A 16,127-nucleotide genomic window follows, 5' to 3' on the forward strand; every position below is an offset into this window, starting at 1 on the left:
CCCAGATGAGCTTTGCCTGTGGCAGGTGGGATCCTTTGGAAAATCGGATACACACCGTACCAAAATCGCACATTCTCTACTTGCTCCATCCTTGCTCTCACAAACCAATCAGTCTCCTTTTTTCCCCTTGGTTTCTCAAGTGTGAAATATGTTTTGTACTAGCTACTGTTTAAAACTATTTCTAAACCCACACAAAATTAAAAAAAAGGCTGATAATTACAAAACGTTTTGGCTTCCTAATTTTTCACTTGGATTCTGTAAATTAATTGGTAAAGGGTCCAGATTTGCTTGCTATTCTACACCTCTATTTGCCAAACTCATTAGGAGGTGTACAAGGCTATGTGCTGCACTTTGGAGAGTAAGGGGGTGGTACACATACACAGAGAGGAAGAGGGAGAGAGAGAGTGGAAAAAGATGGGAGGTGAGGCTCTGGTGCGCTAAGGCGTGCAGCAGCCTCTGTTGTGGCTCTGATGAGCAGCCTCTTAATTACATTTACAGCTAAGTGGAGCAGGAGCAGGAGAGCAGCCGCTGAGGCTCGAGTGAGAGTAGACTGGGGCAAAACCTAACTAGGGTTCTTGGCTCCTTTAGTTCACATCCTGACAACCCTTGTCTCTCATTAACCATCGCCATTTAAGTCTTCTTCTCTCCTCTCTTCCCTCTCTCACCTCCCATCCACTTGCCTACTTTCTGCCTCTCTCTCCTCCCTCTCCTCTGACATGTTTTCTCCCTCCCGAGGGTCCTTCCTGCTGTACATGTTTTCAATTAGACAGAAGGGAGACAGGGATGGAGGGTTGAAGGGAGCAGGAGGAAGGGTTTTACACCTCTGATCCACAGACGGTAAGCGTCTTAATGAGGGATTTGAAGCAAGGGAGGGGATGGAGCGACAGAGGGATGGAGGCAAGGCAGGCACCTGAACACCTGCAGGGGTGGGGAGCATGATAAGCATGTGTGTTTCAATGTGTGAACGTCTGCATATGAGGGGGGCTGGGAGTGTGTGATTCACTGGTGTGTGTGTGTGTGTGTGTGTGTGTGCATGTCTGTGTATATGTACAGTATATGTGCATGTGTGACATCTGTCTGTTAAAGTGCCGCTGGGAAGACTGACATCAGAGAGATAAAGCCAGGGATCTTCGCTACTTGTAGCCTTATGTTTCACACAGAAAGTAAAGCCTGAAATGAGTAATCCTTGACAATCCTGCTAATGTGCATCACAGGAAAAGTGATGTCAATAAATGAAACTTTGATCAGCAGCAAAGACATCAATCTGATAACAACTAAACATTATTATAGTCCCATTTTTCTGTATATTATCTTTGTCCTTACCACAGATATTCATACAATTCACATACAAACACACACACATACAGTATATAATATATATATGTATATATGTATATATATTATATATACATATATCTATATATACACACATACACAAAGGAATGACTGAGCTACATAAAGGCTGGTAAATAGCAAATATATATGAGTGTAATCAATGTTGTTCTAACCATGGTAAGGAAACTGCACGCCATCGTTTTCATGTTTTATCTTCCTCTCCTGCACACTCGCCAAATGGTGCTGCACTGAAAGTGGAGAAGGGTATTGTTAACAATGAAATAGGGGAAGAGTGAAAAAGACAGAGAGACAGACAGAGAGAGAGAAAGAGAGAGTGAGAGAATGAGACGGAAAGAGAGAGAGGTAAGAGTGAACATTCGTGTATGAAGGAGGTAGTGAATGGCTGATACAAAATCTGGTAAACTGTACGTGTGATTATGGCTTTAAGGCGAGGATGAGGAAATATGAAGCCTTGACATTTAGGAGTGATGGCTCAAGTGAAGTGAACAAGAGAGGGTTTTTTTTGAGAGTTATTGGGTTCTTGGAGGGGGTGAGGTAGAATAAAGAGGGTAATGTCCAAAGCTGAATCACAGAGGTAGTGGTTGCTGCCAAAACAATGGAAACACCAACATAAAGCCTTAATACAGGCTGCTGCTCTAAGCTGTTATTTCACCCTTGATGCATCTTGGCATTTATATTCCCAGTGTCTGGAGCTATTTGGTGGATAGCATTTAGCACCATTTATCCATGATAAATTCAATTTTCTGGGGTTATAGTGATGGTGCTGAAAACACTCTGACCAAAAAATGGCACGGACTATAATTTAAAACATGCTGATGCTTTTAAACCCATTTACTGAACAATAAAGAAAGAGACTATTCCAATGAGTGTAAAATAGCCTCAAAGTAAGGTGAGAGTGATGACTATGTAATGTTTTCACTGGGTTATATTTTTTAATGAGTAGACCTAAACCTGGGCTTTCATTCATTTACTTAAGTTCCCTTTATTTTGGCAGGTATCCTTATGTCTTTGTCACAGACAAGAGACAAATCTGAGAAAAGTCGTGTGATCTTGTATTCTTTAAGTCTACACACAGCATGTTTACATTCCTAAATATATGGCAGGGTATTATGATCAACAGATCCTGGTCTATCGTGATCATAGCTTTTAATATTAGGTAAATTAAGCACTCCTGGACAAATTATCAGTTTGTTAGTATGAGGTGCTGCTGTTTCTCTAAGTAAGTCAAATAGTCCGACTGAAGCTGGTGGATGAGTGGGAGGTTCTGAGGGGTGCTCAGGGCTGTGTACATCACCAGAGTGAGGGTAAGTGATTGAGGTAGAGTGTGGAGAAGGGACATAGTCAGATGGAGGCATCAGTCTGGACTTTGGTGGGTGGTGGGGTGGTGGGGTGGGGGTCAGGCAGGAGTGAGAAAAAGTTTCATGACACTTGCTTAGTGGGTGACAGGTGTGGGGTGGGGTTGGGGGGGGAAGGGGGGGTACCTGCATCCATGTCATTGGGCCACGCGCTGGACTGGGAGGAGCTGGCGGCAGGCGAGCGTCCAGGGTAGAAAACATCATCTGTGGGGCTCTCCAGCTCGCTGTCGTCTAATGACTTCCTCTTGGTGGAGCTGAGGGCATGGGGAGGATGTTTGGAGGGTGGAGGAGAGGTGGGATGCAGAAAGAGAGGGGAAGAGGAAGCGTGATTTTTTTTTTTAATCTATAAAAATCCAGGATATGTATGGATCAAGGATAAAATACCTCACAAAGCTCATAACTTAAAAGGAACCATATAAACAAGCACTTAAACATTTAAAGAGGCTTCAAGTTTTGCATCTTAGTGGAAACAATGATACTATCACAAAGTCTTGGAGCGGAACAGACATAATGAAAAAGGAGGAAACAGAAAGAAAAGTTAGACAGCAGAGACAGCCACACAATAAGACTCTCTCTAAGTGTGTGCGTGTCTGTGTGTGTGTTTTTCTGTGCAAGTGTCTCATCAAGTTTGTGTCTTTGTAGGTGTTTATAACTACCTCCGTGGAAGGTTTGCGTACAACTCCACCTCAGACCTAAAGTGACAGCAGATGATAGAGGTAAGAGGAGAGAAAGAGACAAGTTAAGAGAGACACAAAAGAGGAAAAAGCAGAAAGAGCCATCACACATCACATAAAGAGGAGAACAGCTAACAGAGAGACACACACATATATATATATACAGCAAAGAGGTTCAGGACAGATTCCAAGAGTGGGAATGGGCTGTGGTACTAAATGTCATTCACAGCAAGAAACCTCAATGAAATGGCGTACTTTACTTGCCAGTAAAGTCATCTTTGTGATAAGAAGTGATATACGGTTGGCAGATATTACTGTGACTTCACACTTCGCTCCAGGCTGCCTCTGGCATCACAGTGAATTACATGCCAAGGTAGCACTGCTAAAGCCACATGGTGGCTTCACCCACAAGAGACTCTGCTAATGGCAAACAGCTGGACTCACGTGATGATCATTGGTGTGTCCTGAGCAATATACACCTCTATACTCCTGTTTACTACTGTTGTCTGTGTGAGATTATAGCTCTGACCATGTACCTGGTGGAAGGAGGGGAGGTGAGGGAGCGTCGTCCCAGAGCCACCTGGTTGATGTTGTAGTAGCTGGGACTGCTGTCCAGGTCAGCCAGTGAGAAGTTGGGACCTGACGCTGTGGCTACAGGAGCTAACGGGAAGAAAAATAAAAAGGGGTGGGGTGGGGGGTTGAGTTGACGATGATATGTACATTCCAGAGATATTCCAGATTTCAAAAGAGGAAAATAACAATCCATATGGACATGCAATTTTTGGCCAAACCAGGAAACAAATGTACATCAAGGCATAAATCAAATTGTCAAAATTGTATTCCTTTTGATCTAGTCTTTTTTGTTTTTCTTTGTTTGTGTGTATGTGTGTGTGTGTGTAGCATATTTACTACTTACTCTGTGACACTCTGACTAGCTCCGCCACATTCCACACCCCTGAGGTGACAAAGCAGTCCTGGAAACTCAGGTGCCCTGTACAGAAAGGGATGTGATCAGGACTTACATAGATACACAAAAGTATTAGAGGGGAAAAAAACACACAACATTAGAAATTCATGGAATTGTGTTGGAAACAAACAAAATAATATAAAAAAAAAAAATTGGAAGAAACCCTGAAAAATTGCATCCCTTTGAGAGGGCGACCATCTGCAACTATGTTTGTGGATCAACATCTGTGTGAGTGTGTTTGCTAATTGGATCCATAATTGGAATATGCTAAGACTGATAAGCATGATGGAATCAATTCTAGTATGCTGATTTGACAGTGTTTGGACATGGATGTGTGAATGTGTGTACATACCATTGGGCGGTGGTTTAATGTCTGTGTCCCCCTGTTGGCTGGAGCTGTCTGATTGTCCAGATTCTGCACAGAAACAGAGACAGAGAGGAGGAAGGAGAGAAAGACAAATGGTTAGGATCTTCGTTTGTATGCTAAAAAAAGTAATGGAAAACATACTGGTTAGTGTACAATGCCTCGATGAATCATAGCTATGTATCCATGCTGCCAAGACTGTGATATTTGAGGTGTGAGAGGGAATAAGAGGGACTTGCAGTATGTGCTGGGGTATGGTATACATCTTGTGAGTGTATGCGTGCGAATTCACACATTTTTATGTGACAGTCTTGTATCTAAGAATGTTCTCTCCCATCTCCCTCTGTCCCTCCTGACTTAAGGTGCAATGATTTACAGTGTGCTGCTATGCCATTTAGTATCTAACCACGCAATCATATCCCTCACCCTAATCCTATTTAATACCTTCTTGCTGGTAGGGATTTAGTCTGCGTAAACAGAGCACCTTACACATACACACACATACACAAATATGAACACACACCCACACAACCACGAAACCCTCTCTCTCAATCTGTTTCTTTCTCTAATTTTTGTTTCATACTTTAATACATGTTGTAATCCCTGCTTGGACATACACACACACACACATACACAAATGCGTAGACACACACACTGACCCTGTGGTGAAAAGGCTGACCATGCTAGTCTGGCTGGCCCCAAAGTGTCTGAGGCAGAGTATCTTAAAGTTGAAGCAAACCTTTTCCTCTTGGGATCAAATGACGGCAGAGCGACACAAACGCATTGCACAGGTACACATTTGCTCAAACACACACCTGTTATGACTGCTCCACAAAAGCAGTAGGGCTTTGCTCACAAGAGCAGAAACAAACATGCCAAGTCTTGGCAACAAAGAGCCACAATTAGACCTGGAGGAGCTACAGGCAGAAAGAGGAGTTGCAAGATGAGGTTTTGTAACATGAGTCCTGGGAAGAGTTGCTCTAAAAGAGGGTGCATTCCTGTCCAGGCCATGAAAAATATGTCAGATGTGTCTATGCATATATGTTTATGAATACATAACACATGCTTGCCAGCCATCGTGCATTTCTTTCGATCTTTGTGACCACGTGTATGAGTTGGTGATTGAGACTGAGCTCCATTTCCAGGACTGGTGTGGTGTAGGGGCTAAAGCCATCGGCCATCCTTTCAGGCCTAGCTAGGCCACAGCTAGCTAGCAAGCTAGCTAAAGGAGGTGTTTATCTGCAGGCTGTAGGTGATAACAGAGCACACAGACTCCTGCCAGCAGCACTTGCCTTGCAGCCACACTAAGCCACAGATTACTGAGCAGAAACAATAACAGACCTGTCTCGCTGCCTACGAAGCATTGCTTATCCACAGAGAGAGGGGCGAGACAGACGAGAGTGAGAATGAAAGAAAGAAAAGAGACCAGAAATGAAAGAGAGCTTCTTTTTCCCCTCTCTTCACATGCAGAATCTCTTGCACTCCTCTGTCTCTCACTGGCTGGGTGTAATCCTGGCAGCCATCTTAGAGCTTGGCAGCCATCTTAGCATTGGCGGTAGCGCCACATTCCAGCTAACTGACGGCACTCACTCCAAACATACGAGGCTGCGCCCCTGCCGCGCACGCACCCAGACACATTCAAACACACACACTCATACGTGGACAAACACTGAGGTACACACTCAAGAGTAAACATATATGATGGCCAATGAAAGCTGTTGAGAAAACAACCTGACTTCAATGGACTTTTTACCGTCGTGTAGTATTTCACCACAGGGCTCTACCATATTGTAAACACTCTATTTCTCACACCATACATGCACTGGTTGGATACACAGCCACCTTACTGTATGTGCAGTATGCTTGAGAGATATCTCGTAGTGTAATGTGTAAGTTACAGAGTATGATTTGCTGCCACAAAGCTTCACAAGACTTCAAGAGAGCGTACTATCACAGATGGAAGTTCAAAGTGCAAATAGAAGTTTCCACATTGACTTTAGAAAAGTCTGCTTCCTACTTTGCTATTTCTATTTATGTAGTAGTAGATTATTATTGCTTTTTACCATATCTATTTATACGGAGCTTAATAAAACACAAAACATTGGTGCATGTACTGTGTTACTAAAATAACAGGTTCAGGCCTTCTTACAATACTCAACTGACACAATGGAGCAGTGTGTAATTGATGCCATGGAGCTCCTGTCTCACTGATATCTTTATTTGGAGATCTTTCTTTACAATACCATAATATCCCCGACTCTTGAATCTTGCACTGTATATTACTGAGTAACAGTTGTTTTTCAATGTGGACATATCACATTTTGGAAAAACCCTGCACTTGGAAATCCTGCCCCTGCTGTCTCTTATATTGCTTATTGTTGGCCTGTCATGACCCCAACATGTTCTGCTGTTGCAGAGGTGTGAAAGACCAAGAGTGAAAACTGAGGCTCATGGTAGATAAGAGACTGTCAGGCAGATATGTGCAGTAGCAGGGACACTGATAGCCGTCCTCAACATCACCCTGAGGCCTAGTGGCCAAACCACATCAGCTCTCAGATCACATAAGACAGAGGGATGCATGTTGTTAGTTAATGGCAGATATCATGACCTCCATTTCTTCTTTTTGGATTCCTTTTAATTCTAGTGTTGATCATATGCTCTGTGCTGTCTACAGAGAAAAAGTTTATTTAGCTTTTGAAGAGCTGCCATGGAGACTGTACAATGAGATGACCTGGCTAGATACTGAAGCTTTCAGCAGTTCTGGCTCTAGTTTTATGAGCTTGGGCTCCTTAGCCAACAAACACTTTGCTTACAACACAGCACTACATCACTCACTGGAAATCACTGCCACTGTTGAGGTCAACAGTGCATCGTATAGCTCGGTAGAGAAGTGAGGAATACGGGGGAGAAGAGGTAAGACAGAGGAGGTCTGGTTGCTGATTATCGCCACTCTGCCAGCTGCAGCCTACAACAGAAGTACCCCCCCTCCCCAGCCTCCTAACCACGCATCCAGCCCCTTATCTTCCCACCACAGCCCCCCAAAGCCCTCCCTTCTGCAACCCCAATCATAGTCCTGCAGCCCCCCCCCCCACCCGGACGCCCCTCCACCTCCACCACCAGCAACCTCCTCTCTAACCTCAAACCTTTCAGCCTACCCTGCAGCCCCTCAAGCCAGTGAATTAAAAAAACACTACACACAGATAAAAACAGTGTACACACTGTAACATATAAGACATTGGGTTGACAAGACTGACTCTACATGGTTCTATGAATGAGTCAATCTTTATTTAACAGCTGGGACAATGGGGTGCTATGGTCATGAGCAGAAACTGGGGGTTCTCTTCCAACTTTCTCCTGTCAACCTTATTCAAGTCATATTTTAAAATATAACAAACAATACTGCTTTGTATTTAATTTCTCAGTTGATTTCACTAATATCAAAGAGGTCAAAAGTAAGAAAGTAAGTAAAATTAAGAGGCAAGTTTTCAACAAATGATCAAGAAAAAAGTCTGAAAATTCCTGCTTTTGCACAACTAAATCTTGTTCTGTATTGTAAAGCCAAAGAAAATGAGTGGCTGGTGAAGAACGTAAGATCAAGTTCCAGTACAATGAAAAGATAGGGATCATTTTTGTGTGAGTTGGCAGACCAAACCTGTGCTAATATTGGACCTACATTTGACATGTAGCAACAAAGACAGCTAACTGTTTGTTAACATATTAGTGCTTTAGCACTTGATAAGTTAAAACATTACAGCTTTTTGTGGTAAGTTTGTGCTGAGAGTCTGCTTTCTTACTGCCATAGCTCTCTGTGGCTGTAGCTTAATGACGGCTGCCATTGTTGGTTGCTGATTGCAGAATTTCCCTGCAGGCTCCGGGGCAAATCTCATGACTCCACCACAAATCAACATAACCCCAGTCAACATTGCCTTGACATACAGTACTGTACCCCCCACTGTGGCTGCTCTCTTCCTCTCACAAGCTCTCCATCTATCACTGTGTGGCTTAACTCCTACCATCTCTCTGACATCCAGCACATATTTCTGTGGCTTTCCTTTGCATCAATTCCATCTGTACTGCATTCTCCTCATCATCATTTTTTGTCTTATGTGGAGCTCTCATCTGGTCTTCTATAAGCACCTCCATGTCTGTTCTCAACCTACACAGCTCCACCTCATCTTCTTCCATTCAATCTGTGACTCCCCGCTGCACTGTTGATCTCCAGGGTCAGAAAAGACAAACTGGTCTTGTCTTTCAACACAACCCACCAACCCACCATCCATCAGTTGTAGATTTTGTCAGTCAGTAGATTTTGACTCAGTGACCTGGTGACAGGGGTCAGACAGGGCTGCCAGTCAATCACTTCGTGGCCAGCAGACAGCCAGCGGAGCAGAGTAAAGCAGGGAACTAAAGCTCTGCTGAGAAAAGCCCAGATTAAAACACATTCAAACAAGACCTAAAAGCACTGTGCACTCTGCAGTTACAGATAAAACCAAAATTGTACAAATTACATTTCTCTAAGTGAGGAAACGTACGAGCCGATGATTGTAAACACGGGATGAAACCAAAGTAGAAAGTCAAGGTCAAAACTGAAAGAAGTGACAAGTGGGCTCTGCAGTGGCACACCACTGTTTGACAGATTCATAAACAGTGCTGGTCATTTATGAGTCTGTGCAGTGCACAGGCATCCACACCCCCTAACATCAACATACAAACCAACAAGTGAGCTAATGTACTCTGTAGCCACATCAAACCAGTGTGCATCCATATGGGCGTGCACGCATGTGTGTAAATACATGTATGTGCACAGACGGTTGGTTCACACAGATTCCCTTCCTTGTTGGAACAAATGTCAACTCTATTCTCCCCCTCCTTCCCCCTCCACCCCCCCCCACCCCCCTCTTCTCTTCTCCTCCCCAAAACACAGGATAACGCGGTACAGCCTCCCAATTGGGTTTCGCTTAAGAGGTTTATCGGTATGTTGCTAAACATTCTGACCTTTTTTTAATCCTTAATGCGCTTAAAATGTTCCAAACCCTCCTAATCCCCCCGGCTATCCCACACAGATGTTCACTCAGCTCTTTTATTGGACGTTATTTTATTATTTTTTTTCTTTTTTATTTATGTATATTTTTCTGTTTTTATTTTTTTAATTATTTAAGTCTGTGTCATATGAGGATATATTTATGTTTTAGTGTTAAGAAGTCTTTATCTTTGCTACTGTTACGTGTATGTATGTGTGTGTGTGTGTGTATGTGTACCAGATCTCCATGTAGTCAACCAAGAAGTGTGAACTGTGACCTTTTAAAATGTGTAGAGGCAAAAACTTAGAGGTTACTTAGAAATGCAATTTAAAATCTTTAAGAGACATAAGAGAATAAAAATTCTATGATAAAATTATGTGAGTATCAAAAACACTGTTTGCATGTATGTATGTACAAATCTGCGTATGCACAAATGTTTGTATGTATGGATGGATGTACAAATCAATGTATGTATGTATGCATGCATGTGTGTCAGTGTGTATTTGTGTTTGTGTCCCTGTATCACTGTGCCAGGCAGGCAGGCTGTGTGGCGAGGTGGCAGAGTAGGGCTCTGTATCAGTGTGCTTGTGCATGTGCGTTTGTGAGTGTGTGCATGTGTGTTTGTGTGTGTGTGTAAGTGTGTGTGGAGCAGGTGTGCCTGGCCGCCCTGCGCAGCTTGCTGCCCATCTGTGCTCCCGTCTGTGTGCCGCCTGCGCCCACGCTCTGCCAACAGCACCACACCACGGCAAGAAGACCCAGGAGAGAGGGATGCTGAGAGACGAGGGGAGGGATGGAAAGAAAGAGAGAGAGAGAGAGAGATGGAAGGGAGGAGGAGAAGAGAGGAGCAAGGGGGAAGGATGGAGGGAGGAGCAGAGAGAGGAGGGAGACGGGGATTACAAGGCTGGGAGCATGGAGGGTAGGAAAGGAAGCAATAGAAAGTGGGAGAGGGGAAAGCGGGGGGGTGTCTTGTGGGTCTAGAGGGTATGCATGAACTTGCAGGGAATGGGTGGAGTGGGTGATAGCGAGAGGGTGGGGTGCTGAGTGGAGGTTTGGGGGGTATGTGACTGGCTGGATGCCCATACATACCCCCACCCTCACCCCACCCCTCCTCCTTTATCCCCTTCACTCCTTCCCGTTGTGTCTCCCTCTCTCCATTCATCCTCTTATCCTCACCCCACCATCACCTCTCGGCTCCATCAGTGCACATTACTGTGTGACACAGCTACACAGTTTCTCCACCTCTGGGTTGGGACCCAACAATATATGTACGTATCCATTGTGTGTGCCTTCTAAAAACTCTAAAGACTCTTTCTTGAGACACGTTTCATCCAAAGATATTGGCTTTGTAAAATCACCAGGGTATTCCCAAGCTGCTACAATATAGGCGAAATATTAGGCTGTAGGCTCAGAGGTAGTATCCCCCAAAACGGGGCAGATTATATTAAACTAGACTACCCCATGGCGTATAAAAATCAATTTTGGGAAATTCAAAGAGTGAGGGCATGAAAACCCAAGGTTTACCAATTACACCAATTTTAAGTCCTCCATTGCTATATGCAGTAAAAATGGCAAATAAATTCAGTTTAGATTTTTGTTAAAAGGCTTCAAAGTGAATGGATGTATTCTGCATATCAATGTTGAACTCATTCACTTGTGGCATTTCAAGTAAGCCAAATGCTTACTCAGAGGGGTGTAAAACAACCTCCCATGAGAGTTATGAACTTGAGTACAGGATGTGTAAATCCACTGTTCTCTGTGTGTATGAATAAGGCCTGGTTTGAAAGTATAAAACTCTCTGTTGTTGCGATATGTTGGGTTCCTCTGCCTCAGGCTGTCTATCCCCATGACGTCAACATTTTTAAGATATGAAGTGAAGTCTAAAGTAAAGGTTTGATACTACACTCCCACCATTAGATCGGTTTCATTTTAATCTTTTTCTTCAGTAAGGCACCCCAAAAAGCCAATTTATCAAGGCTTAAAATATGTTTTTTCCAACATAACCCTCCATCAACCTCTTTACTATATTGAGCTGAAAATGAGTCATGGACTTAGTATCCACACACGTGTCATGGCTTGTTTCCTTAAATCAGAGCAAATGAAACAATCCATTGTGTTAACATTGGGAGCTTGTCAGCTTGTTCTAGGTTACATATATTGACAGAAAAAAGAATGCAGATGAAGTAAAGAATAAAACAATATAAGGATAATTATTTTTGTTCTGGCAGAGGGGAAAATTGGAGGTATGGATTAACTATGTTATTGCCAAGAGTGACAAGATAACTGAGTAATGTGCTGAATGTTGACACAGCAAATATGTTATAAAATAGATAACAGGACTTTTATTATAGTCTGAATTAATGCATGTTCTGGGTTTTCCCTGCTTGGCGGTAATATATGTCAGGTGCAGTTAATGTAGGAGGGTTGTAAGAACTTAAGCGTATCCAAGATAGAGAGCCAAATATAAGCAAACCTGGAATTGGACCTAGAGTCCTATGCAAAACAAACAAGAGCCTACATATATGTTGTAATTTTCTTTAGGTAGCCAAAAACACTTAGTGAGGAAATAATAAGAGTTTGTGAGACAACAAACCCTGTTTAGTGTCCCATTTGGTTTGCTAAGCAATGCAGTCACAGAGCCCTCCAACAGAACTCTGATTCATAATTAATATGGATAGTTGAGTGTAAATGGGATTCTGTGCTTTGGACTCATGCTGACAAGACTTGCTTTTGGACAGCCGCTCAAAGTCCTGAAGGACCGCTAGGGCTCAAGGAGCGAGAATCCTGCTTAATCAGACACAAGAAGACACACAGATTCGCACATGCAGCCTGACACACAGACAAACATGGAAAACACACACTTCTACAAATGTACTCTTCCAGTTTACACATGGCGGGGGGAGAAAGCATACAAAGCTCTGATATGAAGTGTCACTGACTTAGCTGATTAAATTTGAACGCTCCAAACTCTTTAATTATGAGCGGAAGAATTATGTTAAAAAGTCACACTTAAATGTAATGATGTAATTAAAAAGAACATATTAGGAAAAAGTGTACCTACACTAAATTAATGTGCTTAGCTAAATTAGTTTCAACTGTATAGAAGTATGAACATTTTGCATTCATGTATGTCTTAAGCTGCTTCATTAGCAGAGACTCGAGTGTACTGCGTGTGTGTGGTGTGTGTGTGTGTGTGTGTGTGGGTGAGGCTGGGGGCCCCCAGCACGGTTCACGACCCAGCCTAACAGAGTGTGAACGTCCCCCTGCTGAGCTGATACTGATATAACTGTCCTGTAAGTGGTGTTGACACCAGCATTATTACCCTGTCAACCTCCATCTCTACTCAGCTTAAAGGAGTCAACTAGGGGCGGGGGCCCGAGCGTGTTAAGGACCAGTGTCTGTGCATAGCCCTGCTCCACCAGCCCAAATAAATACAGCTGCACAAAGGCCGGAAAGGGAAAGAGAAGGGGAACACAGGGGAGGGAGGAGGAAGGAGGAAGAGGGGAGGGGGCGAGGGGGAGGTAATGAGGAGGGTACACTTACTCTCGCTGCTACCTACGTGGCTTTCACAAGACACAAACATCAGAGACACACACACGCTGAAGGGGTGGCTGCAGTGGGGGGTTATCACCACCAGGTGGCATTTTCCTGGCACATGGAGAGCATGGTGAAATGCAAATAAAGCAACAAGGCCTTGGGCCAGGCGTCTCAGCTAGCTCAGACTTCACTCTCTAGACTGTAGAGAGAAGCAGGCCAGGAGCAGAGAGAAAGGCAGACAAAGAGATGAAAAGGGAGAGAGATGTGATGTGAATGAAATCAAAGTGAAATATGGAGCTGTGAATATTATTGAGATGTGAGTAGGAGCTTATCACTTCTGCATTTTGCCCTTAGATACCAAGATCTGACACATAATGTGAACACTCTCACAGTTCAAAGAAAGTGTTTCAAATCAAAATGCCTTACACTCTGCAACATCAGGAGCTGAGAGCTGTTAGACAAAGAGGCAGTTAGAGAGGGGCAAGCCTACGAGAAAGTGCAGAGACACAGAGATATGTGAGCCAAGGGAATGTGGATTTGCAAGAGAACAGAACAGGGTCAGAAAATGAAAAAAAAATACATAGCAGTGTGACAGAATGCGCATTTGCGGTAGAAGGAAAAGGCAATAAAAGAATGAGAAAACTTTGCAAAAAGAAAGCAAGGAGAAAATAAACTACAAGGGGAGCCTGGGACAATGCACGGGGGACAGCAGAGTATAAGAATAAGCCATGATAAAACTGTACATTTGTGTAACACTGCAGCATTGTTTCAGGTTAAGATTTGCAGCATAAAGCACAATCTATTACTGGTTAACTCTTAACTTTAGACGTTAAAGACAGAAAAGTGCATGAGAGATTTAGACTAAAGTAATCCAGTTGCATAGGACATAACAATTTAGTGCAGCCCTGGCAAAACAGACAGCTGGAAACGTTGCAGAGAAAGTACAGTACAGAGCTGAGTATAGAGCTGGAGAGCGAGGGAAGGCCTGTGTTGAGACTTGGATTTCTCCTCCCTCAGTCCCTCTTCCTGCTGGCCCAGATACACACTGTGGGTCTTTGTGCTGAGGCTGTTACATACACTTCCTGTCTGGCCAGCAGAGGGGTGCTTTAAGGTAAGCCTCTCCCATGTTCTAGAGCTGGAACTGTCATTCTCTCCATTCCTCTCTTTTCCTGTGTTAGACTCCATATTTTCTCTTTATTTGTATCCATCTGTCTAGTTCCAACACATCATTCATTTGCTTTCTCCTTTCCTATTACACGTTATATTTATTTGGAGTGTTATTTTGTTACTGGCCTCTTACACTGGTACTCTTTTGCTCACTTTTATCTCCCAAGCTCTTTGCATTTCTTTACAAGATACATAAAAGAAAGTGAATTACTAATAAAAGGCTAGTGCACTTGCACAGCCAAGGACAAGTCGATAAGAGTGAGAAAACATCCTCAACACCGACACACACACACACACACCCACAAAGTGATACTGCGCAAGGTTGCCAACTCCTCCAAAAGCACCACTGAGATAACAGTGATAACAAACATTCTTCCTGCAGCCAAGTCTTTTTCTCCCGAGGAACACTTCAATGAAAATTCAGAGCAAATGTGCCACTTTATGAACATAACAATACGTCAATAAGTCAGTTGGGTGAATGTGCTGCACTAGAAAGCAAGAGACCCAATTACAGAGGAACTCTTAGGTTCTTTTCTCCAGAGAAATGCAGTGATGAAAGTACAGAGAGAATCCATCCATTTGAATGCATTTGAAAATAATGATTGTTCTGCTGGGAATGCATAAAAAGCCATATTCAAAATTATTTTCTGTTGGAATAAACTTCTCAGCATAATACAAATTAAGTCATATTTCAAAAAAAACTTGGAACTGTGTAATTCCAATAAAGTGTAAACATATAAACATGATGTTTAAATTTGTGGCTTTTGGGCTACTTGAGTTCCACAGTGATACGGGCAGGTATACTGTATATAGTAGGTATTGGGCAGTGTTACTCTCCGCTGGGTTGTACACATACAGTGCTGCACAGTGGGCTGGACACTGACACAATATGTGTCTCACTGGGAAGTGCGGACAATCCAAGTGACTCAATCCTGTCAATCCGTGCCAAGAGGACAGAGGGAGGGTGGGAGGCAGAAAGTAAGAGGGCTGTGGGAGGTGGGTGGGAGGGAATCAGAAGAAAAGGAAGAGCAGGGATGCTAGCAGGAGATGGAGGAAAGGAGCTGTTGGCAAGTAGATGAGGAAGAGAATGGGATATAAAGGCTGTGTATATTATACTATATATATATATATACATGGAGGAAAACTCCAGGAGAGCAAACTTGATCAAAGAGGTCATGCTGCCACGTTGACAACGCACACACACACACATACACACTCACAGACACATACCCACAGAAGAGCGGAAGGACATGGAGCTACTGCTGCCAAGCGGTGGTCACCTTTGACCCGTTGGCACTGTAGCTGGCAATGATGCCAGCCAGACAGCTCAACGCAGGAAGTAGAGCAAACAGCGTGTTTGAACGTCCTTATGCCTCCGTGTGCGTATGTGTATTTGTGTGTACACAGGGGTGTGGACAGGCATTGGCCAATCATAGCCGCGAAGTCAGATCGTATGAGCAAATGAAAGCAGAGTTTGACGTGGTTGACAAGGGCTGATGTTCGCTCATTTTGTGCCATGTCAGTATGCTTTCATGTTGGCAGTTGTGCGCAATTGTAACAGTGCGTCTAAGTGTCGCTATGCAGACTGAGGATTAAACACCACGTAGGAAGAACGCGGGAGGGGAGGAGAGGGAGGAGAGGAGAGGAGAGGAGAGGAGAGGAGAGGGGTTGGCAGGGAAATGGTAGAGG

General features: G+C 43.6%; 1 protein-coding gene across 15 annotated transcripts in view; it reads right to left on the reverse strand.

The window, feature by feature from the left end:
• nfixa (nuclear factor I/Xa) overlaps window positions 1-16,127 on the reverse strand; it is a 135,668-nt gene that overhangs the window by 19,172 nt on the left and 100,369 nt on the right. For 7 of the 15 annotated variants that reach the window (XM_018664959.2, XM_018664965.2, XM_018664957.2 and 4 more), the window contains 6 exons: window positions 4,705-4,767; window positions 4,302-4,376; window positions 3,922-4,045; window positions 3,368-3,403; window positions 2,838-2,965; window positions 1,509-1,583 (listed from right to left, as the gene is read on the reverse strand). In XM_018664959.2, the coding sequence (XP_018520475.1) occupies window positions 1,509-1,583; window positions 2,838-2,965; window positions 3,368-3,403; window positions 3,922-4,045; window positions 4,302-4,376; window positions 4,705-4,767 (501 nt within the window). The remainder of the gene's footprint in view (window positions 1-1,508; window positions 1,584-2,837; window positions 2,966-3,367; window positions 3,404-3,921; window positions 4,046-4,301; window positions 4,377-4,704; window positions 4,768-16,127) is intronic. The other 8 variants (XM_051070677.1, XM_018664964.2, XM_051070678.1 and 5 more) reach the window with 3 other exon arrangements.

This window comes from Lates calcarifer, linkage group LG5 (assembly GCF_001640805.2).
Source record: "Lates calcarifer isolate ASB-BC8 linkage group LG5, TLL_Latcal_v3, whole genome shotgun sequence".
NCBI classification, from domain to species: Eukaryota; Metazoa; Chordata; class Actinopteri; family Centropomidae; genus Lates; species Lates calcarifer.